Raw genomic sequence first — 26,608 nt, 5'->3', positions numbered from 1 at the left:
TACGTAACCCTGTCACCTGGTACCACAGGTTCCCCATTAACAATCTTAACATTCTCTCTAGCCTTTATTAAGGTAGGATCCTTTAACTGTTCAGACGCAAACAGATCCTTCTTTACCTCCAGGTCAGGCACGCTTTCAGTTCTAACTACTATGTCTCTGTTCCCGGCAAGAGGGTCCTCACTGGACTCCCCATCTGTCACTTCCCCAGCCAAACTAGCAAAAGGCAAAGGGCCAGAAAGTTCCGAAGACCCACGTACATCCATAAAATCACCGGTATTATCAACTGGCTTTTTACTTCTCACATCTGTTGATAACCGTGATTCCCACAGTTTCCAAAAATGAGGAAAATCCCTCCCTATTATGGCCTCATGCACCAAGGTAGGGACCAGTCCCACTTTAACCATTGCTGACCCACAACAAGTTTCTATATTCACCTCAGCAGTGGCATAATGTTGGGTATCCCCATGTATGCAAGTTACCCCAATAGGTATTTGCTGGACCTTTAAGGGGTTCACTAACCCAGCTTTCACGAGGGTAACTAAACTTCCTGAATCTAGCAAGGCCTCTACCCGGTTACCTTCTAAGAACACATCACACATTTGTTTTTCCAGCTCAGGTGAAGGTACCACAGTACAGGCTAACCTAGCAAAGAAAGACATTCTGCGACATTCAAAGGCAGCATCACATTGCATGGGTTCTTGCGTGACTGGGCAATTGGCAATAACATGACCTGGCATACCACACCTAAAACATTTAACCACACGATTATCAACCCATTTGGGCAGCATAGACCGTTCTAGCCCCATTGGCCTGTTTCCAGGGCCAGTGTTTACAGTCTCTCCAGCCTTGCGTTCTCTTAACCGCCCAGCAACGTTTTCCCACGGAACAGTCTTACCAGTCTTTACTGAAGGGCGCTGTCGAGGATCTATGGGTTGCTGGGTGGTCATCAGTAGTTCCTCTGCTGCCAAATACCTCTCTACCATGTCCACTAATTGGTCAGCAGTACCCGGGTTTCCATGGCTCACCCACTTGCGCAGGACCATGGGCAAAGATCTCAAGTAGCGGTCCATGACGACTCTTTCCACCATCTGGGGACCAGTTAATGTCTCTGGCTGTAGCCATTTTTTTGTTAGCTGAATAAGGTCGTGCATCTGGGAGCGCGGAGGCTTCTCCATGGCGTACAGCCAACGGTGCACCCGTTGTGCTCGTACTGACAGCGTGACTCCCAGGCGGGTCAGGATCTCAGTCTTTAGTTTATCATAGTCCCGAGCCTCAGCAGGGCTTAAATCAAAGTAAGCTTTTTGGGGCTCACCTGACAGGAAAGGTGCCAGCAGACTGGCCCACTGTGCTTTCGGCCAGTTCTCACGCTCGGCAGTCCTTTCAAACGTGGTCAGATAGGCCTCCACATCATCAGCCTCTGTCATTTTCTGCAGGAAGTGACTGGCTCGTATAGAACTAGAGCTGGTTGGAGCACTGACGGCCACATCTCCAACCCGAGCTGCAAGTCTCTGCACCACTTCTGCTAAGGCCTCTCTATCCTGACGCTGTTGCCTGTAAAGTTCATCAAGAACTGCCTGCTGTTGTCTCTTATTTTCCTCCATTGCCACCTGCTGCTGTCTGTTGGCCTCCTGCTGTAGTCTCCAATTTTCCTCCATTGCCACCTGCTGCTGTCGGTTGGCCTCCTGCTGAGCCGCTGTAGCTTGCAGCAAGGCTTTAAGCAGATCCTCCATGTCAACAGATTTTTCAGGCGGCTTTGCAGCTGCTTTCACCCAGGACATATATCAAACCCTCAGGGGTGAGTCTCAGTAACTTCACACTGGGCTGTATCTGCATAAACCACCGTTTTCTGCAGGCCTCACAAAGCTGCTGCTTTCACTTATGCGCAGAACGGCCTGCTCGCATTCTCCACCAAGTTGTAACACTGTAGGGGTGCAAGGTGCCTTTTCCTGGGGAATATGGCAGCACGCAGCAGCTGAGGAACAACACAAGTCCAGTTTCTGGTACAACTGACCCCGGCCAGTTTTATTGAAACAGAAAATAAAACAAACCCCAAAATAAAAATACCTTGCCTGTCCGGCACTAACTAAACATAAGATGTTCCTAACTGTCACTAAACAAAACACAGAGTTCTTCAGTACATACTGTATAGCTTACTTGCATCAGAAAGCGTGTCTCTCACACACAGATCCTGCAGCCTTCCCAGGCAGTCTGCCCATACTAATCAGGTTAGAAGCACTATATCACTCTTACACAGCTGAAACCCTGATTAGCCCTCTGTGAGGCCAAAGACCCGAACTGGGCCCAATGTCTAGAACTCGCCTTATCTCTCTCTCCGAGCCTTTACCCAGCTTTTACAGCAAACTGAAAAGGTTCAGACAAAACAAAAAGCATTTTTCCTAGAAGTTAACATTTTCTAAAACATGTAAGACAAGAACCTGGGACAAATATACCTGCCCTCAAACACTATCCCAGTGTTCTTGTCACAGGTAGATATACTATTTGGGGAAGATCTGAACAAGATTGTGACTGACTTGGTGTCTGCCAAGACTGCGTGTCTCCCAAGTATTAATCTTTCGGCTCCAAAGGCTAAGAGTACCACCTTTTTGTCCCTTTCAACCTCCAGGTAAAGCAAAGGGTCAGGCGTACCAGGAGACTAGCTTGCACTTCAAAAACCTCTAAGCCCAAACCTAAACGTTCTTGGGCCGCCCGTCAGCCTGCTTCCAAATCAGACAAGCCTGCTGCATGACGGGACGGGCCTCCCCCCTGGGGGGGACCCCAAGGTGGGAGGCAGACTTCTGCAGTTCGCCCAGGCTTGGTTAAAGACCACTTCAGACACCTGGGTGCGGGAAGTCATCTCTCACGGATACGCCATCTCTTTCAAGAAACATCCAACTCTCCAGTTTTGTTCGGTTATCCCTTCGGATCCGTTAAAAGCAAAAAATCTACATTTGGTTGTACAATCAATCCTGGACACAGGAGTGATTGTGCCAGTGCCTCTGTCTCAGAGAGGCATGGGGTACTATTCAACGCTGTTCCGAAGCCGAATGGATCCTCCCGGCCCATTCTCAACATCAAATCTTTGAACAATTTTGTGAAGGTATCCAAATTCCGTATGGAAACTCTTCGCTCTATTGTTCTGGCTTTGGAGCCCAAGGATTATATCGTATCCCTGGACATACAGGGTGCTTACCTACACATAGCTATGGCCATATCGCATCAGCAGTATCTGCTATTTGCTATTGGCAACCTACATTATCATTTCCAAGCCTTGCCCTTTGGACTGACTACAGCTCCTCGAATCTTCACCAAAGTCATGGCAGTCATGACGGCCATTCTCCGTCGTCAAGGTATCAGGATCCTGCCGTATCTGGACGACTTGCTGATCCTGGCGAACTCCCCAGAGATTCTCATCCGTCATCTGGAACGGACGGTCCAATTCCTACAAGCCCACGGGTGGCTCATCAATTGGAAGAAATCCTTGCTGGTCCCTGCTCAGAGTATGGTGCACCTGGGGGCATTACTGGACACACACAACCAACGTTTGTTCTTGTCTCCAGAGAAGGTCCTGAAGCTTCAGGACAAGATAAGATACTTCTTTTCTCGGCCGATACACTCGGCGATGCAAGTAATAGGCCTCATGGTGTCGGCTTTCGACATGGTAGTGTACGCGCAATTTCATTCCCGCCCTCTGCAGGGGTTAATCCTTTCCAAGTGGGACGGCCTGCCTCACCGAATCAGATCTCACATGATCTCCTTGACTCCGGAGGTTCGTCTTTCACTGACCTGGTGGCTACAGGACCAACAATTGAGCAGGGGTCGTCCCTTCTGGATCTCCAACTGGGTCCGACAGATGCTAGTCTGCGGGGTTGGGGCACCGTGTTGGAGCAACACTCTCCAGGGTCGATGGACCAGGGAGGAATCTCTCCTCCCATTAAATATTCTGGAAATGCGGGCAGTGTTCAATACTCTGAAACTTGCCCTACCTCTGGTACAGAACAGGCCTGTTCAAGTACAGTCGGACAATGCCACTACAGTACATGCGTACATAAATCATCAAGGCGGCACTCGAAGCCGCATGGCAATGGTGGATGTGTCAAAAATACTTCAATGGGTGGAACGCCATCTGCCAGCCAGTGTTCATTCCGGGGTCCTCAACTGGGAAGCAGACTTCCTCAATCATCAGGATGTACATGCCGGAGAGTGGAGTCTTCAACCGGAAGTATTTCAACTCCTAGTGGACAAGTAGGGCCTACCAGATGTAGACCTGATGGCGTCTCGACACAATCACAAGGTTCCGGTCTTCGGAGCAAGGACAAGGGATCCTCAAGCAGCGTTCATGGACGCACTGGCAATTCCATGGATCTTTAGGCTGCCATACGTGTTCCCTCCAGTGTCACTCCTGCCCAGGGTAATTCGGAAGTTCAAGCAAGAAGGAGCTACTTCTAATCGCTCCAGCGTGGCCCAAACAGCATTGGTTCTCAGACCTGCAGAGTCTCTCGATAGAGCGTCCTCTTCTACTTCCTCAACGCCCAGACCTCCTCATTCAGGGCCCTTGTGTCTACCAGGATCTGGCTCGACTGGCTTTGATGGCATGGCTTTTGAAGATTCACGCCTGAGGGCCAAAGGATTCTCTGAGTCAGTCATTCAAACTATGTTAAAAGCCCGTAAACTGGCTTCGGCTCGGATTTAATATATAGTCTGGAATTCTCTATATTAAATCTAAATCACCCAAATCTAACTCTCTCTGCACATGTTAAATCTGCCTCCCCTGCAGTGCACATGGTTTTGACCAACTGCTAACAAAGATCCTGCTGTGATCAACTCAGAATTACCCCCATAGAGCGGGATTCAATTCTTTTCACCCCTTTCCACACCCGTTCTGTTTCTGCCCTCAGGGGTGTGGTATCATTATTTCAGCTCACTACCCCCGAAGTAGGGAGGCACCCAACCTTTTACATAGCTAAACGTGATCACTATGGGAGCAATATGCGCAATAACCGAGATCTTTTTAGAAAGGGAATTGGGATTGATACATCATTTGAATCCCACCCATAGAGTCTGATATTTCTTAGTCCATCAAAGGTTTTCCTTTTGATTATTTGGAGTGTAAATACATTTGTTTACCAGTGTTAGCATGAACAATTTGGACTTGGTAATTCAATTGATGTTGTGTTGTAATTGTCTCCGGTCTGCAGTATAACAAAACAAAGGCCAGATACCATCCATTTGCTAAGGATATGCAGAATTCTGACTCCACATTTTAAACACAGCCCTGCACATTTTACTATAAGTTGCATTTAACTTATACATGTACAAACCTAATTAATCTATTTCTTACTATATATAGACCTCTACTATTCACTATGGTTAAATCACCTATTTACAATGAATTATATTTTAATTCAGACAATATCCATTACCCTAATATTATATTAAGTGCTAACAATTACCTATATGGCAACAATCCCGACCACTTACAATCCCGACAGTGGGCATACCGACTAGCAGGGACTATTCCCACTCGTGGGTGTCCACGACACCCATAGAGTGGAAATAGAACCTTTGGCGGATAGAGTAGAAATAGAACCTGTGGTGAGCGCAGCTCACAGTGTGTCGAGCGCAGCAGCCCGCAAGGGGATTGTTGCGCTCACCCCCCCCCGCTGTCGCTATGGAGACCGCCCATAACGCATATCCAACCCGCACATTGTGCTGCCGGGTGTGAGCATAAAACCACAATAAGTGATGGGTGCCCGCAGCACTCACGCCCATTGGCACAAACAATTGTATAGTTCCCATCATTGTGGAAAGGGGTTACCTCTCCAATGATTTAGCATTTTGTGGCTATAGCATTACTAGTACCATTTTAGCATTAATTCATTTAATTGACAAAGTTGCTGCTTAATATTATTTGCTTGGTTTCATGTAAATGGGCATCTGTATAGAGCAGAAATATATACTAGTTCCAAGCAATTGTACCCCCTTCCTGTCTGTAGATGCTTTCTACAGTGAAGAGGAGAGGACTTGATGCCGTAGAGCAGTGGTTCTCAACCGCGGTCCTCAAGTACCCCCAACAATTCATGCTTTCCAGGTCTCCTCACAGGATTGCAAGTGAAATAATTTGCTCCACCTGTGGGTCTTTTAAAATGTGTCAGTGAGTAATGAATACACCTGTTCAACTGCTAGGTGACCTGGAAAACATGAACTGTTGAGGCATACTTGCCTACCTGACCCTCTCCATGAGGGAGAAAGTGCTCTGTTCCTGGACTTTCCTGGTAATGTATGATTGCCATCACCTGTGGTGAGATAGTTAATTGATAAGAAAGTTGTTTCACCACAGGTGATGGCAACCATACATTACCAGGAAAGTCCATGAACAGAGCATTTTCTCCCTCATGGAGAGGGTCAGGTAGGCAAGTATGTGTTGAGGATACTTGAGGACCGAGGTTGAGAACCACTGCCGTAGAGGACAGAATTGGTATGTTGTCAGCCACCATCTATGGGATATGGACCACATTGGCTTATGTAGCCTCCGAGGTAGCTCACCTGTTCCGTGCCTTATGTTTTAAAAACTCTGTTGTTAATTTTGATAGATCAACAGACATATCCTCATAAATGATCACAAATGGTTATTTCCTGCCCAGAAAATAGCTTCATATATTGACCGCTACAGACATTTCAAGCACTATTTTTGCATGACTACAAGTGGTTAATGATTCTAAGCACTCAGTCTAGCAGCTAGCTCATGTTACTCCCAGGCTACTAAAATGTGTAAGCAACCCATACTTTCCATCTTATTACGTTTCTCCATGGCACATTTTCAAACCTTTTTAGGGCTCTTAAAATAAAAGAAAGTAACCCCTTGCCCCACCCTAGTCCTCTCCAATAATGTTGGGGTTGAAAATAATTTTTTTGATTTGAGAACACCTTTAATATGCACCCATTCTAGCACATTACAGGATGTTCGCTCTAGTTGGGCTGATACGGTAAAATAATTGGGCTCTATAACCAAGTCGGAGGTATATTCTTTCTATTTGCTGACCTTATTTCTTTTGTCAACAACACAGAATTATTGCCATTAATGGATAGTGCGGGGTAGATCAGGACACTTTTTTTTTTTTTTTTCTACCTCCAGCTTTCAGTGATTAATTTTGGAACACAGCATATATTAGTTGCACTAGAATTTCTAGGAGTGTGGTGATGCACTTTGCATTTATTAACTCTCACCTAATTACATTCTAAATTGTTCTAATTATACTGCATAGATGAACTAGTGTTCACTCTAGCCTTCTTTGACGGGGCGCTGCGCCCTGCCCCTTTTCTGAGTGGCAGAATGCGCCCTGCCCGTTTGTGCCCGCCCTGCTGATTACTAAAGGTCCGCCTACTCACCGCCGCGCCAGGCTGTCACTGCCCCCTGCCGTGATGTCACTCCTCCCCGCCGCTCTCACCGCGCTGCCTGCCGCGCTGCCACTGCCGCGCTGCCACTCCCCCCTGCCGCGCTGCCACTCCCCACTGCCGAGATGTCACTCCCCCATGCAGCTGCCTTAGGCTTGTTGCGCTGAAGGTAACACTGACAGGCTGCTCGGAATCTGGTAAAATGAGGAGGGCTGGGTTTGCTTCTCCCGCCGAGGCAAACCCAGCCCTCCCTCCTCTGTGTACATGACCCTATAAAAGAGGACGCCGGGGAGGATCAGTGTGGCGGCCATTTTCAATCAGCTCCGCGGTGTGTGAGGGGGAATCAGCGCGATCAACTCCCGCAGCATCAGCCCCCAGTAATTAGCGGAGATCAAAAATGTGACTTACCTGGTGCAGTGTGTCTCAGTGCTCTCTATCTGGTGCAATGTGTATAACGTGCTCTCTACCTGGTGCAATGTTTCTCAGTGCTCTCTACCTGGTGCAATGTCTATAACGTGCTCTGCCTGGCGCAAAGTGTAGAACGTGCTCTATCTGGCGCAATATGTATAACGTGCTCTACCTGTCGCAGTGTGTATAGGAGGTTCTATCTGGTGCAATGTGTATTAGCTGCACTACTGTGTGGTGTAATGTGAATTGCCACTATTATGTGGCCACGCCCCTTCCCCACGAAACAACGCCCTAAATTTTTGCTGCGCGCCTTTGGCGCGCAATGTCCATGCTTTCACATGTAGTAATGGGAGGACCAAGCATTATAGTATGTACCTAATTTTGCCCTACTAACTTAAAAATGTGCCCTCCCGAATGAAAAATGTGCCCTCCCGAATGAAAAATGTGCCCTCCCTGTGATCAGCACACTACCCTAAAAAAATCCTAGAGTGAACACTAGATCAGGCATGTCCAAACTGCGGCCCTCCAGCTGTTGTGAAAATACACATCCCAGCATGCCCTGACACAGCTTTAGCATTCTCTGACAGCAAAACTGTGTCAGGGCATGCTGGGATATGTAGTTTCACAACAACTGGAGGGCCGCAGTTTGGACATGCCTGCACTAAATGAACAGCATATACGCTTGTCCTCCAGTCCTCTTATGTGCTGTGGTTGTTGCTCACAGACACTTGTTCTATAGTGAAGCCTAAGGGGTGTGTACACACGGTGAGATCCCTGCTATGTTCGATTTTGACTCTGCGATTTCCTTTGAACTCCCCCAGAGCCCAGATAGCACAGATAGTACAGATAGTACAGATTTTGACTATCTGTGCTTGAGATTTTGTCTATGTACGATTTTGATTAAGTGCCAATTTTGACTATACTTTGTACTAGATAGTCAAGATTGACTTGCCTGCACAGTCTATCTAGCCTTACGATACCGACCTCACGGGAGCGCGCATCGGGATCGAATCTGTATCGCAAGCTGCCTAGCACCATGAGATATGCACTAACTTTTCATAAGATTTTGACTATATAGTCAAAATCTCACAGATTTATCTCACCGTGTGTACACACCCTAAGTCATGTAGTCGCCAGCTACATCTGAAAGGACAAAAATGTGGTTCTGACTATTGTGATTTGCAAAGCATATTATAAAACTATGCTTGTAATTCAGCAGTAATTTACAGCCTGTCGTGCGGTGGTGTGAGGGGCTGATACGTGGCATGAACTGGTTGCAAGGTTGGGGATTTTCCAGCTCGGTTGTATGGTGAATTCATATTTTATATTCACATATGGCTAACTGCTATTTTTCCAGTGAATACACATAGGGCTGGATTCAAGTACATGTAGCTATTCAATTACAGGCCCTTTTCCTATTGCTCCAAAGCATGTTAACCCATAGAATCCGGGATAAGTTCCCGGAGCTATAGGGTAACAGGTTTGCGGCACCCGCGGTCAGGGCATTTTAACGTGGACTTCTGTTTGAGCCTCCTCAGACTCGAACAGAAATATGCGTTAACTGGAGCCTGCAGGCTATAATTGAACAGTCCAGGCAGATCAATTAGCTCGTGGTAATTAACTGCGGCTAATTGAATCCTGCCCATAATGATTATATTTTGTCATGATGTGATGTGTCTTGAGGAGAACCTCTTGATCACATACCGATGTGTATTGGTGTAATTTTTTTACACCATGGTAGCATTAAGCACATGAAACACAATTGTTATGTTACTATCCTACCTATACATGGGTCACTCTATGTCCTTTGCAGATTGTCTTAATGGGGCAGATGTATCAAGCCTGGAGAAGTGATAAAGAAGTGATAAATGGAAGGTGATAACGCACCAGCCAATCAGCTCCGAACTGAAACCATATTGATTGGCTGGCACGTTATCACTTTCCACTTATCACTGCTTTATCACTTCGCCAGCCATAATACATCTGCCCCAATGACTCTTAAATTCTTCAACAAACATTTAATGGTCTTAATAGGGCAACACAGGAATGCTCTGTGGCACCTTGGAGGGTAGAAATCTTCCGTTATATCCGTTTCAGCTGTGAACACGGGATATTGCACATGATTGCGCATAACCCGTGTTGCTGTGCGGTGTAAAAGGACCCAGTTTGAATAATCTGTGTCGAGCAACCCGGTAATCCACTCGGGTAGCAAGCAGAGTTGAACACGTGTTCAACTCGGCTCGCTGTGCTTTGTATATGGGAAGCCGATGTGACCATTTTCCTGTTTACTCTGTGTGGACGGGCGGCGCTTGGAGATCATGTGATCTTTAAGCGCCACCGCTGACATCACCAACCCGGCAATATGCTGGGTTGGAAATAGCGGTGGAGAGGGGCGTCGCAACCGGGAAGCACCCGTGTCAGGCTCCCGGGTGTGACCCGCCTCTGGCGGTATAAAAGGGGATAAAAGTTGGGTCATTCACTCATACCCCTTTCACATCGAAAAATAACCTGATATCGACCCAGCATATTGACTGGTCGACACGGGTCAATGTGTGATGTGAAAGGGGACTTGGAGAATTCCCGGGTCGCCTGACCCAGTAATTCAACCCAGGTAATAGGAAGGGTTATTCCCGGGTTGAATACCGGGACAGGCGCAGTGTGAATGGGTTGCCAGGTCGATGCGACTCGTACCCATTCACAGCATAGGGAGAGGCGGTGCGGAGATGAGCTCATCTCCCAGCGCCGCCTCCACGCCCACCCCTGCTGCTGGCTCTGCCCCCCACCGCTATGGAAAGCCAGCAGTGGTCTCCAATGCCGGATCCCACCCGGGAGGGACCCGTCTCCAATTCCTGGGTGGGATCCGGCATTGGAGATGTGAAAAGGGTATCAGTTAGCTGGTATACCATTGGATCTGTTAAGATGTGTTCAGTTTATAGCCGTTTCTTGAACTTAGGACCTGATTCAGAGATGTACGTAAATCCAATATTTATGCAAAACTCAGAGTGCACCGCACATGTGCAGATCAGGTCCTGCAATGTCTGTCGCAGTACGGGTGAATGACAGTGGGGCATGGAGGTGGACCGTTCCACCTGTTTTCCGGGGTCACTGAAACCAGTGTCTGTGTCCTCGGACACCGATTCACTGGGCCAAGCTGCATAATTTTGGTGGATATCCTGAGTAACCAAAGGGTTAATCTGTTGTCCAGTAGTCACGCAAAGGATCCGATGCTCAATCTGCAAGCACCAGCAGCGGAACACATAAGCCTGCAGTGGGCGTCTTTTAACACAAGATTCCTCCAGCAGCCTTTGCATATTTTGGCACAGCTGCTGCGTACAAACACATGTCTGCTGTGCCTCTAACAAGAATCTTTGAATCAGGCCCTTAAACCGCTTTATAACAGAGTAAGATATTCTCTGAGTACACATGGGGTGTTGGAAGGGTGTTCACTGCCAGAAAATGCCCTGTGTGATCTTCTCCCACAGAGAAGTCAGAACATTTGGCATGAGGTGTATTCTTGCATGGGTATGGGTCGTTATGTCAACCACACTTAGGTCGACAGTCATTAGGTCGACCACTATTGGTCAACATGCATTAAGTCAACATGCGAGGGGAAACTGTGCACTAATTGGGGTTCCCTGTCACTTTACGGAACCAAAAAAAGTAAAAACAAACTCATGTCGACCTTTTTCCATGTCGACCTAATGCATGTCGATCAATAGTGGTCGACCTAATGACTGTATCTCTCTCAGCCTACTCTGGAAAATGTGGTGCTCCTGTGGTAATCTGCTTTTGCTTTATCACAATGATTCAATGTTGGGGGGGGGGGGGGGGACAAAGCGTGTGTTGGCACTTCATACACGTGCCTACCAATATTCCAGTTGGACTGGCTTCAATGGGAAGAAGCTGTTGGTGCTCAATGTCGGGGCAATTTGTCAGCATTCATTGGTTACACTGGCCATGATTACAGTTCATGGGTAGTCTGTATCGAGCAGCTATTAATGCAAAACCTACATTTGATGGCAGTATGGGGTTAATGTTCTGAACTATGATCAATAATGTCAGTGCATCTAGGGGAAACTGGCACAGATATTTCTATGAACTCACTCTGTTATTGATATCTCTGAAGCCATTCCATGCAGAAGGGAGAGGATTTGAGTTTTATTAGACCCACAGTCAGAGGTGTAACTAGGGTCTTTGGCACCCCATGGCAAGATGAAGAGTAACGCCCAGAAAAATTGAATGATCACATGCCTGAAGAGGCGTGGTCACTGAAAATGGGGCGTGTCAACATGACACGCCACCAGTTTCTCATCTCTCTGGGAACATTCCTTTTCATTTTATATGCACCTTACCTATACGATGGTTTCTCACAATGGGGGAACCTCTGAAGAAATGTTTTCTCCCTGGGAAGACGGCATCTTCAGTTGGCATTCACTATTAATGTAGTATATCACACCAACCAGAAGATGCCTGTTTGTGTAGGAATATTACCAAGGTTACCATCATACAATAGCGGTTTAATCAGACTTGTGCCCCCTGTGTCACTTTCATTCCCCTGTGTCTCTCAGCCACACCGTTTCCCCCTTGCATCTCTCAGGCATACCAATCCCCCCTTGCTTGTCTCAGCCATACCATCTCCTCCCTGTATCTCTCTGCCACACCATGGGGGTCATTCTGAGTTGATCGCTCGCTAGCTATTTTTTGCAGCGCTGCGAACAGATAGTCGCCGCCTATGGGGGAGTGTATTTTTGCTTTGCAAGTGTGCGATCTCATGTGCAGCCGAGTGGTACAAAAAAGTTTTGTGGAGTTTCTGAGTAGCTCAGAACTTACTCAGCCGCTGCGATCACTTCAGCCTGTTCTTGTCTGGAATGGACATCAGACACCCACCCTGCAAACGCTTGGACACGCCTGCGTTTTTCCAACGGTCAGTTGACACCCACAAACGCCCTCTTCCGGTCAGTCTCCTTGCGATCGGCTGTGCGAATGGATTCTTCGTTAAATCCATCGCTCAGCAATGATCCGCTTTGCACCCGTATGACGCACCTGCGCATTGCGGTGCATACGCATGCGCAGTTCTGACCTGATCGCAGCGAAAAAAAACTAGCGAGCGATCAGGTCGGAAATGACCCCCTATGTTCTGCCTGCGTTTCTCACCATCCTTCTCCATTCACTTTGTGTCAAACAGCCTCCCCTACTTCATTCTGTGTGTCCCCCCCCCCCCCCCCCCCCCCCTTCATTCTAGATCTGTGTCCCCCCTCTTCATTCATCCCTTAAGAAATGACTTATAACAAACTCTTGTTTTCCAGGGTTAATTGTTGGTGTGGTGCTGCGATACGGTGTTCATATTCCCAGTGATGTCAACAATGTAACTATAAGCTGTGAGCAACAGATGAGTCCTACCACGCTGCTAGTGAATGTCAGCGGCAAGTTCTATGAGTACACCCTGAAGGGCGAAATGAGTTCTCCAGAGCTCAACAATGTTCAGGATAATGAAATGCTCAGAAAGGTAAGATGTTTATTTTATTAAACATGCTCAACGTGGATCTTTAGAAATTACTTTTTTTTTTTAGATTTCATGATATACATAAAGACAATACAAGAAACAAAACAACACCTAGGCAGTGCGGATGGTGTAATGATTAGCATTACTGCCTCACAGTTCTGAGGGGTGGTAGTCATGTGACCGCCGGTCGGCTGACCGACAGTCACATGACCTCCTCCGTGAGCCCGACGGCTCACTATCCCGATGGTCGGCATGCCGACCAACAGGGACTATTTCCACTCGTGGGTGTCCACGACACCCATAGAGTGGGAATAGAACCCGTGGCGACCGCAGGTCGCCACCGAGCCCGCAGCGTGGCGAGCGCAGCGAGCCCGCAAGGGGCTTGCTGCACTCGCCCCTCCCCGCCGGGATCCAGGCGTCGGTATGCTGCCGGGATCCCGGCGTCGGTAAGGTGACCGGCGGTCAGGAGACCGCCGGTCACCCGTACTACACCCGTTCTGAGGTCATGGGCTCAAGTCCCATTATAGCCCTATCTGTGTGGAGTTTGTATATTCTACCTGTACTTGTGTGGGTTTCCTTTAGGGATTCTGGTTTCCTCCCACAGTCCAAACACATACTGGTATGTTAATTGGCTCCTGACAAAATTAACCCTAGAGTGTAAGTGTGTGGATGCACATGGGCAGTCTAGATACCAAGTGCTTCTTATCTGCCGTCACATTCTATGTTTCTATGTGTCAGAGAACAATAAGAAATAATTCAACAAGCCATTGAGAGATGAACATGTGCCAACCAAATCATTAATATGTAAATCGTATCACGACATCACAAAGGAACAACAAGCATGTAAAATATCTGTACAGCATACAGAAAGATATGGGACCCGTTCACTAAATAGGGAGAGGCGACGCGGAGATAAGCTCATCTCCCAGCAACGCCTCCGCCCCCCGCCGCTATGGCAACTGACCCAGCAAATTGCCTGGTCGGGAAGCCTGGTGTTATTGTCCAATGCCGGATCCCACCCGGGAAGGACCCGTTTCCAATTCCAGGGTGGGATCCGGCATTGGCGATGTGAAAGGGGAATTATTATACATGGACCATTTATGTACTGTAGAGCAATTCGATAAAGTAGGGACTTGCAAAGCCATGCACAGATTGTCAGTACACACTGTAGCTAGCACCAGAAGATACCGATTCAAGAAGTTCCTTAATGCTGTGACCGGATATACAGGCTGAGCAGAACAGCAGGGCGGGGGTTCCAGCAGACTGAGATGAACTGGCATATGCCAGGTCCCTTTGCTAGTTATAATGAATAAAGATGCTTGGTCAACTCCACTTTATACGTGGGTCTTTGGTGAGCAAGTGGGATCTCATGCACATTAATATTATATTTCAAGATTATGGGTCTCTCTCGATGAATACGTTTATGCACAATAGCGCTTATATATATATATATATATATATATATATATCTCTATATATATATATCTCTATATATATATATATATATATATCTCTATATATATATATATATATATATATATATATATACATACATACATACATACATACATACATACATACATACATACATACATACATACATACATACATACATACATACACACAGGAAATCCCACAACCTCACCTAACCAGGGCAGCCACTGGGGTGCAAAATCGGAGTCCAACCCACATCTAGGTGGGACCCATAGTACAGTACAGTGTTTCCCACAGCAGTGGAAATGATAGGACTCTCCAGACTAAATAATAAACAAAAGTAAGTGATTTAATCCAAAAATATATATAATAAACAAAAACTTCTCACAGTTCCTGGAAGCAGTACAGTTCACCGACGTTTCGGTCCAAAACGAGGACCTTTTTCAAGGTGCAACACCAGAGATACACAAACAGCTTAGGACAACATCAGTCAGCAAGGAACCGGAACTCAGGACTGGAGCCTCACAGGCCCCTGCTAAATACTCAGCTAAATACTCATTCATAACAGAGCACTTGGCACCAAAGCACCAATACGGATCAGCTGATGCGTTCCACATGTGTGGAACGCATTCGTCCCTTCCGGGTTTACCGGAAGTGAAGCGGCGCTGTATAATCACAAAGGTGAACACGGGGCATATAGATAATATGTTCATACAGAGGCCGTTGATGCATAATAAGGTATAGCAATATGTGGGCAATGTGTGTAACAGAAGTTGACAACCGGGAAGAACGTCCGCGCTCCCATGCCTGGAGCGCAGACGTCACTTCCTGAATTGAGCAGGGACGATCATAGTCAGTACTTTTCAATGATCGGGGTGTTCCCGGCCGTAAGTGTGTCTGGGGAAGATGGTGGCAGCCTACAAGGCCATTCCGTATGGCAGGTTCCATGCCAGGGTGTTTCAGTGGAACCTGCTGGACCAGTGGTCCGGGTCTCACCTGGACATGCACCGGAAAAGAATTCTATCTCCCAGGACCAGAATTTCCCTTTTGTGGTGGCTGCACAGTTCTCACCTTCTGGAGGGGACGCAGGTTCGGGATTCAGGATTGGATCCTGGTGACCACGGATGCAAGCCTCCAAGGCTGGGGAGCAGTCACACGGGGAAGAAACTTTCAGGGAAAGTGGTCAAGCCAGGAAGCTTGTCTACACATAAACATTCTGGAATTAAGAGCAGTCTACAACGGCATACTGCAAGCAGAACATCTTCTTCGAGGTCTGCCGGTCTTGATTCAGTCAGACAACGTGACAGCAGTGGCGTACATAAACCACCAAGGCGGAACAAATAGCAGAGCGGCGATGGCCGAGGCCACGAAGATTCTTCGCTGGGCGGGAAGACATGCCAGCGCTGTGTCAGCGGTCTTCATTCCAGGAGTTGACAACTGGGAAGCAGACTTCCTCAGCAGACACGATATCCATCCAGGAGAGTGGGGTCTTCATCAAGAGGTCTCTGCAGAAGTGTCAAGTCATTGGGGAGTTCCTCAAGTGGACATGATGGCGTCCCGCCTCAACAAGAAACTTCAGAGATATTGTTCAAGGTCAAGGGACCCTCAAGCGCTAGCGGTGGACGCCCTAGTGACACCGTGGGTGTTTCAGTCGGTCTATGTGTTCCCTCCACTTCCACTCATTCCAAAGGTGATAAAAATTATAAGAAGAACAAGGGTTCAGGCGATCCTCATTGTTCCGGATTGGCCAAAAAGGGCCTGGTATCCAGATCTTCAGGAGTTGCTCATAGAAGATCCCTGGCCTCTTCCTCTTCGGGAGGACCTGTTACAACAGGGGCCGTGCGTGTATCAGGACTTACCACGGCTGCGTCTGACGGCATGGCGGTTGAACGCCAAATCCTAGCCCGAAAGGGTATTCCCAATGAAGTCATTCCCACACTACTTCAGGCTAGAAAAGAAGCAACGGCAAAGCATTATCACCGTATTTGGAGAAAATATGTGTCTTGGTGTGAATCCAAGAAGGCTCCTACGGAGGAATTTCAGCTGGGGCGGTTGCTCCATTTTTTGCAAGCAGGTGTGGATGCGGGCCTAAAGTTAGGTTCCATTAAAGTACAAATTTCGGCCTTATCTATTTTCTTTCAGAAGGAGTTGGCCTCCCTTCCAGAAGTACAGACCTTCGTGAAAGGCGTACTACACATACAACCTCCCTTTGTGCCCCCAGTGGCACCATGGGATCTTAACGTGGTGTTGCAATTCCTGCAGTCTCATTGGTTTGAACCTTTGCGTAAGGTTGAGTTAAAATTCCTTACTTGGAAAGTAGTCATGCTGTTGGCCTTGGCTTCTGCAAGGCGGGTATCTGATTTGGCGGCTTTGTCGCACAAAAGTCCCTATTTAATCTTCCATGCTGATAGGGCGGAGTTGAGAACTCGTCAGCAATTTTTGCTAAAGGTGGTTTCTTCATTTCACATAAACCAGCCTATTGTGGTGCCAGTGGCTACTGGCGCCTTGGCGGAATCAAAGTCTCTTGATGTGGTCAGAGCTTTGCAAATCTATGTCGCCAGAACGGCTCAAGTTAGGAAAACAGAGGCTCTGTTTGTCCTGTATGCTCCCAAAAAGATTGGGGCTCCTGCTTCCAAGCAGACTATTGCACGCTGGATCTGTAATACGATTCAGCAGGCTCATTCTACGGCAGGATTGCCGTTACCGAAGTCGATGAAGGCACATTCTACCAGGAAGGTGGGCTCATCCTGGGCGGCTGCCCGAGGGGTCTCAGCATTACAGCTTTGCCCAGCTGCTACTTGGTCAGGATCAAACACCTTTGCGAAGTTCTACAATTTTGATACCCTGGCTGAGGAGGACCTCTTGTTTGCTCAATCGGTGCTGCAGAGTCATCTGCACTCTCCCGCCCATTTTAGAGCTTTGGTATAAACCCCATGGTTCTTGAAGCATCCCCAGCATCCTCTAGGATGTATGAGAAAATAGTATTTCAATACCTACCGGTAAATCCTTTTCTCTTAGTCCGTAGAGGGTGCTGGGCGCCCGTTCCAGTGCGGACGGTGTCTGCAGTTATTGGTTGTAGTTACGCACATGTTGTGCTGAGTTCAGTCAGTCTGTGACTGTTGTTGATCATGCCATTGCATGCGTTGTTATTGAATGCCATGTTGTACGGCGTGTTGGTGGTGTGAGCTGGTATGTATCTCACCTTTAGTTTAAAACGTTAAATAAATCCTTTTCCTCGAAATGTCCGTCTCCCTGGGCACAGTTCCTAGAACTAGAGTCTGGAGGAGGGGCATAGAGGGAGGAGCCAGTTCACACCCATTCAAAGTCTTATAGTGTGCCCATGTCTCCTGCGGATCCCGTCTATACCCCATGGTTCTTGAAGCATCCCCAGCATCCTCTACGGACTAAGAGAAAGGGATTTACCGGTAGGTATTAAAATCCTATTTTTTTTTTTGGAGTCTCTTTTTTTTTTTTTTTTAAAAGAGAAACTTTTTTTTATTACACAAAGCTCTTTCCCTTCTTTATGTGTATACTGGGCCAGGTAGGCAACTTCATACATAGTGCTGTCTGGGAGGTCATCTCAGTGAACAGAACTGTGTACCTGTGCGTTGTGCTTGTTCACTGATGCTTATCTCTTCAGTTATTTCACCTTTTATTATTGTTTCCATTGCTAGTGCCCGGGGCCTCTTATACAAGCACTGCAAGAGTGGAAACAGCTTGGCAACTTCTATCCCACCTTATAAATAGAATATTTAATTGCTTTGGTTTTGGTCTTGGGTTGAAAAGTCCACAAACAAGTACTGTATACCGATTGTATAATACTACTTTTCCACCAAAATTCCGGGTCCGACCCAGGATTTGGGATACAGTTCCAATCTGGGACAGACCCCTTTCACACTGTATCAGGAGGGTGTCTGTCAATCTGTCAACGGGAATATGGGCAGGGAGAAAATACAGCCTCCCAGTATGAAGTGGAGATGGGGTAAAAACCGGAACGGTCCGGACCATACAGGGGAGGCTGCTAACTCTCCCTCCCGAGTTACAGACACTGTTCCATTTTTTTACCCAATCCCCATACTTTAGACATGACCTGTTTTGAATGACCCTGGGTACCCATGTACACTGCCCCTTAACCCTGGTCTTTCCCAGGTCCAATCCTGGTCACTATCACTGCACCCGGTTGTTGTTGTTTTTTGTTGTTTTTTTGAAAGGGGGGGGGGGTTTGTAGCCATTTTCACTGAGCAGCTGGTTATCGCGACAATACCCCGGGTTTTAGCTGCAGTGGACAAGGGGTATTAGCGATCTATATAATTACATTTTGTAACTGGTTATCCTTATAGTTACCGGGTGCTGCCTACATCAAGATTCATGAATCTTCTGCTTGCAACAAATGACTTAGATCTTGTTACGTGTCCAGACCAATGGGAAGTTATAGATTATAGTGCTCAAACACAAGCATTCAAACACAACGCTAGTATATAATTTGTTTCATATAAACCCAGTGGCATCTATTATATTCCCAAGGCTTTCAAACTTCTGCAAAGATTAAAATTCACAAAAAATAGGTGCCTGATATTTGCCTGAACATTGTGTTCTGCTTTCTTTACAGGTTACCTTTGACCCAGAAGTTTTCTTCAATATTCTTCTTCCACCAATTATATTTTATGCAGGATACAGCTTAAAAAGGGTAAGTAATGGGGAAGCACCATGGATATGACATTTTATGTGTTCAGTCGTCCTTAAAATCAGGCTAAGTGCACTTTTGTTGTTCATTGCTTGAAGATCTGTATTGATATGTATCATGCAGCCTGAGCACTCAGGACTAAGCACTAAGGACTCAGCACTAAGCTGGGCTTTGTTTATTTACTTATATTTGCTTTCTGTTTTAAATCTTTTTCTATGTGTGTGTTCACTGTGTTACTGACTTTTGTGTTACTACTGCCAAAGGGTGTAGTGCGGTATGCCGGCACTTGGGCTCCCGGCGACCAGCATACCGGCGCCGGCATACCGACAGCGGGGCGAGCGTAAAGGAGCCCCTTGCGGGCTCGCTGCGGGCACGGTGGCGCGCTACACGCGCCACACTATTTTATTCTCCCTCCAGGGGGGTCGTGGACCCCAACGAGGGAGAATAGCTGTTGGTATGCCGGGTGTCGGGATTCCGGCGCCGGTATACTGTGCGCCGGGATCTTGACATTCGGCATACTGAAGACCACCCCTGCCAAATTCTGTGTTAGTGTTTCAGTTTAGGCATTGTTTTGTTTGCGGTTCCTGGTTCTTTCTGGTTTGCTCCAGTTCTGGTGTGTATGCATTTCATGTGGAGTCTATTTACAAGACTAAAAAGTTAAAATGCAGCGTGTAGTAAATAAATGTTAGCTACTATGTACTGAAGTTCCCTTCTGAAAATCTACTACAGTACTAATTAATATCCCCTTGCAAAAATGTTATTTTAAGATGGAAAATTACATGCTTTATATCTTTTGTATCTGTGATGATTGTTTTATCAAAATAAAGAATTTATAAAAAGTTTGTGTATGTATAAATATATACAATATAAATATGTTTTTTCTATCCATTCTGGGTTATCATGTCAGAAAATGGAAGGGAGATAGTGGCAATAAAAAAATTGGCAAAAAGATAAAAATGTACAAACATTTTTTTTTTTCTTTAAACAAAAATATAATGAACTGATCTGAGAAATCTATTTCTAATGTGGAGATTTCTTTGATTGTTGGCAAAAATCCACTTGCACACACACACAAATGTGTCTGCATGAGCGTTTGCGCAAACCCTGCCATTTAGAGACTTTTTCTCAAAATCTGTGTCTTATTTGCATCATTAATGTGACAAAATGACAATGCAAGGGTATCCTGACTCGTGGTGTTGGCATTTCATGCACTTGTGTGTGTGACTCGGTCCCTAATCTGGGTAAAAAAAAGATATTGTTCCGATAAGGCCGCGCCAGGCCTCGAGTCACACGTTATGCTTAAACTGTGTTTTTTATTTCAATTTCTTTGTGACACAAATACTAATCTAGTGTGCCTGGTACACTGTGAGCAACTTTGCATGCACAAGTTATGCAAATAAGACACAACATTTAGGAAAATATGATCACTACATGTGGCGCAGCATCTAAATCACACAGAGCATCTTGCGCCATATGGAGCAACAATGTTAGGTGAATGAGGACACGCCTGTACTCCTATAGTGATCTGTAAAGTTATGACTGCTGTACATTGCTATAGGTTAATTAATCTACAGTCAGTTTATATGCAAGTATCAAGGATGTCTGAGTATCCTAGTGTAAATGTAGAGTGCTTGTGTATCTTGGTGTAAATATAAGGGTCGTATTCACGGGCAGATCTGGGGAGAGATGTGTGCTGAGCGAACCGCTCAGCACACATCTCTCCCCCTGCTCAGCACAGCACGATGTGTGCTGTGTGTGTGTGGGGGGGGGGGGGGGGGGGGGTGCTCATCAAGCGACCTGCTTGATTGATCGTCAAGTGACCTGCTTGATTGATCCTGCAATCTAACGATAGTGCCGCGCATCGCTATCGCTGTGCGGGGTACACACAGAGGGATCTTGCTGAAAATCTAAGCAATTTAGTCAGATTGATTAGATTATCGCTCTGTGAGTACCCCCCTGTAGTGTGCGTGTGTATCCTTGTGTAAATATAGTGTGCATGTGTATCCTAGTGTAAATGTAGTGTGCGTGTGTATCCTAGTGTAAATGTAGTGTGCGTGTGTATCCTAGTGTAAATGTAGTGTGCTTGGTTGGATTTTTTACACACTGCATCTGTTTATTAAATGAACATTTTGTTCTATTTTATTAGGCATAAAACTTAAATTATTTGGAACTTCTACATATTTTTTTGTTTTATGTTGTGGAATTTTCTATAAAACCCTATATAACCCTCTTGCTTTTGTTTTATAGAGGCATTTCTTCAGAAATTTGGGCTCGATCCTCGCCTATGCATTCCTAGGAACTGCGATCTCTTGTTTTGTGATTGGGTAGGTATCTCACTGCTGCTCTGCTGTCAGATAGCTGGCACTGTAGCCTCTCATGTGAAGTCTTTAGTCTTCCAGAGGCAGAATTTATGTCAAGCTCCATTGTTTAGCTTTTTATTCTGGCCTTTGAATTTAAAGTGCTTCTGTAACACCAGGGTCTACAGGAGTGGTGTTTGCAGTGGGATGGTCAGCAATTACAGTAGACCCATAGCAGAGTATGAAGGTGTTGATAAAAGTTCTGCTGCAGATGGTGGGAGAGTTAATGTTACTATTTATTTATAGTGCCAACGTATTCCGAGCTGCTTGTGCATTATCATCCCTCCTAGGGTATCCGGACTCCAGGTCGATAGCACAAAGGTCGACGCCAATTGGTCGACACGCCTTAGGTCGACATGGACAAAAGGTCGACATGGAAAAAGGTCAACATGAGTTTTTTCACGATTTTTTTTCTTTTTTTGAACCTTTTCATACTTAACGATCCACGTGGACTACGATTGGAACGGTAAAGTGTGCCGAGCGAAGCGGTAGCGGAGCGAAGGCACCATGCCCGAAGCATGGCGAGCGAAGCGGTGCACTAATTGGGGTTCCCGGTCACTCTACGAAGAAAACTACACCAAAAAAACATAAAAAACTAATGTCTACCTTTTTCCATGTCGACCTTGTTCCTGTCGACCTTTTGTCCACGTCGACCTAAGGCGTGTCGACCAATTGGCGTCGACCTAAGGTGTGTCGACCTTTGTGCTGTCGACCCTCAGTCCCAGACCCCCTCCAAGAGGTACAATGGTTTGAGCACAGTTGTCAAAAGTTTTATATAGACGTTGATAAGTGAAGTTGCTCTCTCTCCTCTCGTGTCCCCCCAGAGCGCTCCTGTATGGGTGTGTAAAGCTAATGAAAGTCACTGGAACGCTTGATGGGGATTTTTACTTTACCGACTGCTTATTCTATGGAGCCATTATATCTGCCACTGATCCAGGTACCTCCATCATGTGCTATTTATCTGGCCCACAGATGTATTTATATATAAATCCTAAATGACGGTGTAATTGCCCAGATATGAAAGATCTGTTTTACTTAAGTTTAAATTGCATGTATATCATTGTCCATAATGTTCTTAAATGTTATTTTCACAAGCCACACTAGGCTACCATAACCTTTTACCTTTTCTATTGACATGGGAGATGTCCCTTTCTGCTCGTGGATGGGAATAGTCAGTGTGCCCTTGTGACTTTAGTAGCACACGCATGCAATTAAATAATTGTAACCGTACAACATTCTGTCAATAGATCTTCTCGTTGAGTGTTTTGTACAACAAGGAACAATCTGAATATAAGATGCATATACCTGATATTGCTAATGTTCAATGTGCCAAAGAGCTGTATGGTCTTTTTACCGTTTTAAATGACTAGATATTCAAGATTTCTCAAAGATTCCTCTGGAATAGTTCAGGTTATTTGACACATACACCAATGATTTGTATAGGGCTAGACTCAACTAGTCGCAAGGCTTAGCTGGGGTTTCCTACCTTAATATCCCACAGAGTAATAATAGCACGCATGGTTCTGGAGGAACCTCATGGCTAAATGAATGTGCCCGATAAAGTAGGAATCCATCACAAATAGCAATGTGTGGATACTATTTTTATATGGCAACACAGTGCAGTTCTGCTTTTTCAGTTTGTATATGTGTGGGTTCATCAGACTCCATCAAAACCTGATGTGATTGGATCATATTTGTAGACTGGAAACCAGATGTAATGATGACTTCTTAGTTGCAGGCATGTGGTCATAATTCTATGTCTAAATGTAGGAGCCTGTATTGTGATCAGTATGCACAGTGTCTGAACATACAGACCGGTTGGATATACTTTCATAATGTATGCCCAAATTTTGTAGGTGCAAAGGCTGGAATCAAATTGTGTGTATACAGCCCTACCAAATATATTAGATCAGATTTTGACCCATACATGTTATAAGTGAATGCTAAACTGCTCTATCATATCGTCCCATGTGACCAATTTGTACACTTTAATCCAGAGGTTCTCAAGCGCGGTCATCAAGGCACCCCAACGGTCCAGGTTTTAAGTTTATCCATGCTTGGCCACAGGTTACTTAATTAGCACCTCAGTCAATTCGATTTAACCATCTGTGCTGAGCCATGGATATACCTAAAACCTGGACTGTCGGGGTGCCTTGAGGACCGCGTTTGAGAACCTCTGCTTTAATCAATATTTGTTATTTTCTTCAGCTCAAGTCAGTCATTTGTAGGTACTGTGTTCCCTTTTTATTATATAAATCTTTGTTGAGCTGAAAATAATGACATCACTGGTAAGTCTGATATGTATCCAAATCCTTCACATAGAGGGAGATGTATGATTGGGTGCCTTTCATTTGGAATTTGTCTGGAGCTGCTTGGCCCATTTAGCATTGGGAAGCAGGTTCAGACTTCGGCAGGATATATTATTTGTTTTGACGAAGAGGGAGTGTGCTATTCACCTGTCCGGCGAATTCCGTCTGTCATCTGTCCGCTCAGTGTTTTAGCTTACACTGCCATGCTCTGTTTTTTTTTTTTTTGCACCCAGCGGCGCCCGTACTTGTGTGTTTTCACATGCACAGCCCTGCACATTATAAATACTTTTGTTGACCACAAATAAAACTTGTGTACCTATGCACACAACACCACAGTAATACATTGGGAGAAACTGTAACTGCAGCGCATGTCGTGCACAGTTACCAATAAACACCTAACAGACGCTCATACATCCACCCCATAATCTGCTGCTTCTCCTAATACATTTGAGATAGCTGATGGTGCAGAACCCGAGGGAAATTGTCAGTTATACTAATGTAACTACACCCTAGAACTTGGAGGGCAGTTTGTACACCCTGACAGCATGATATGAGGAGTATTTTCCATCTGGAAAGATCAGAATTATGGTCTCCGATAAATAACAGAGTACAGGTTGAGTATCCCATATCTGAATATTCCGAAATACTGACTTTTTTTGAGTGAGAGTGAGATAGTGAAACCTTTTGTTTTTTGATGGCTCAATGTACACAAACTTTGTTTAATACACAAAGTTATTAATAATACTGTATTAAATGACCTTCAGGCTTTGTGTATAAGGTGTATATGAAACAAATGAATTGTGTGAATGTAGATACACTTTGGGGGTAATTCCAAGTTGATCGCAGCAGGAATTGTGTTAGCAGTTGGGCAAAACCATGTGCACTGCAGGGGAGGCAGATATAACATGTGCAGAAAGAGTTAGATTTGGGTGGGTTATTTTATTTCTGTGCAGGGTAAATACTGGCTGCTTTATTTTTACACTGCAAATTAGATTGCCGATTGAACACACCCCACCCAAATCTACCTCTCTCTGCACATGTTAAATCTGCCTCCCCTGCAGTGCACATGGTTTTGCCCAACTGCTAACAAAATTCCTCCTGCGATCAACTTGGAATTACCCCCTTTGTTCAATGCACAAAGTTGAACAAAAATATTGGCTAAAATTACCTTCAGGCTGTGTGTATAAGGTGTATATGTAACATAAATGCATTATGTGCTTAGATTTAGGTCCCATCACCATGATATCTCATTGTGGTATGCAATTATTCAAAAATACGGAAAAATACGATATCCAAAATACCTCCTGGTCCCAAGCATTTTGGATAAGGGATACTCAACCTATATTTATGTTAGGAAGGTTACTTTGTTGATGTTTGTTTTAAGTTGTTTGGGGCTTGTTATATTCAGATCTTAAAGGTGCATACACACGGTGAGATTCGGACTTATCCGATTCTCACCGTGCGACAGGGGGCCGGGTCGGCACTTAGCCAGTATCGCAAGCACATAATAACTGTGCTTGCGATGCTGGCTATGTGCGATTTCAATCCTGACTATCTCTTCTATAGAGATAGTCAGGATTGACTTGCCTGCACAGCCTATTTTTTCTGCCGATGCCGACCGCGCGGGGCCGCGCATCGGCATCGGATCGGGATCGCAAGGTGACTGTCACCTTGCGATCTGCACTATATTTTCTTCCGATTCTGACTATATAGTCAGAATCGGAAGAAAATATCTTACCGTGTGTACACACCTTAAGACTCCAGTTTTGTCTATGTTAATGTTGTATCAAGTGTGATATCTGGATTGTAGGTTATGGAAGGAGCGTTGTGGCTTCCAAGAGAGTGAGCAGCATGTAGCTCAGTGTAATGCTCCCTAGAGCAGGGCACTGCTGTCCCATAGATGCTTGGGTTAGCTCTTGTTTTGATAGCCCGAGCCTCTTCGGCATGGCTATAGGTGGGAGAAGCAAGGTGCATGAGCCCCATAAGTGGATGTAAATGCAAAGCTCAAGATATCAGCAAAGATTGCGGAGGATGGATTGTGAAGTAGTGATCTATTGTTGGTTAGGAATTGTGCTTCAGAGCCCATGCAGGCTAAAGTCTGCTGCATAGAATTCCAGCCCACACTGTCATCTGCCATATCAGTTCTTCCTCAATCTATTTCCAGTACAAAACCCAGACTACAGCTGGTATAGTGACCGTCACCTTGTAGAGGGTGTCGTAGAATGGAATTAAAAATGTTAATATACTTTTGTGCAGAGACTATATGTAGTGGCTGATAAGGTGACATAACGGGTTATCTGCAGTAGTGTCTAGCACGCTCACAGAGATTGCAAAGGAGTTAAATATTAAGGACAATTAAATATGCGCTGTCTCTGTAATACGATCTCTGTATGTTTAGTATGAAACAGTGTCTTCCATCCTACGAAATACACTTGGTTGTCATGCACTAACGAGCCAACTTTGATTAACTTACAGCTTACTACTTAATTTGTTTTTATGTATATCCATCTTCTATCATTGC

The 26,608-nt window shown here is 45.6% G+C and overlaps 1 protein-coding gene across 1 annotated transcript in view; it reads left to right on the top strand.

Moving 5' to 3' along the window:
* Nucleotides 1-26,608, top strand: part of SLC9A6 (solute carrier family 9 member A6) — a 161,570-nt gene that overhangs the window by 67,607 nt on the left and 67,355 nt on the right. The window contains exons 2-5 of the mRNA XM_063937453.1: nt 13,107-13,306; nt 19,347-19,424; nt 21,669-21,745; nt 22,603-22,715. Coding sequence (XP_063793523.1) covers nt 13,107-13,306; nt 19,347-19,424; nt 21,669-21,745; nt 22,603-22,715 — 468 coding nt within the window. The remainder of the gene's footprint in view (nt 1-13,106; nt 13,307-19,346; nt 19,425-21,668; nt 21,746-22,602; nt 22,716-26,608) is intronic.

Source organism: Pseudophryne corroboree, chromosome 8, assembly GCF_028390025.1.
Source record: "Pseudophryne corroboree isolate aPseCor3 chromosome 8, aPseCor3.hap2, whole genome shotgun sequence".
Classification (NCBI taxonomy): Eukaryota; Metazoa; Chordata; class Amphibia; order Anura; family Myobatrachidae; genus Pseudophryne; species Pseudophryne corroboree.
The sequence above is the reverse complement of the archived record's forward strand: the minus strand, read 5'-3'. Positions and strand labels throughout refer to the sequence as shown.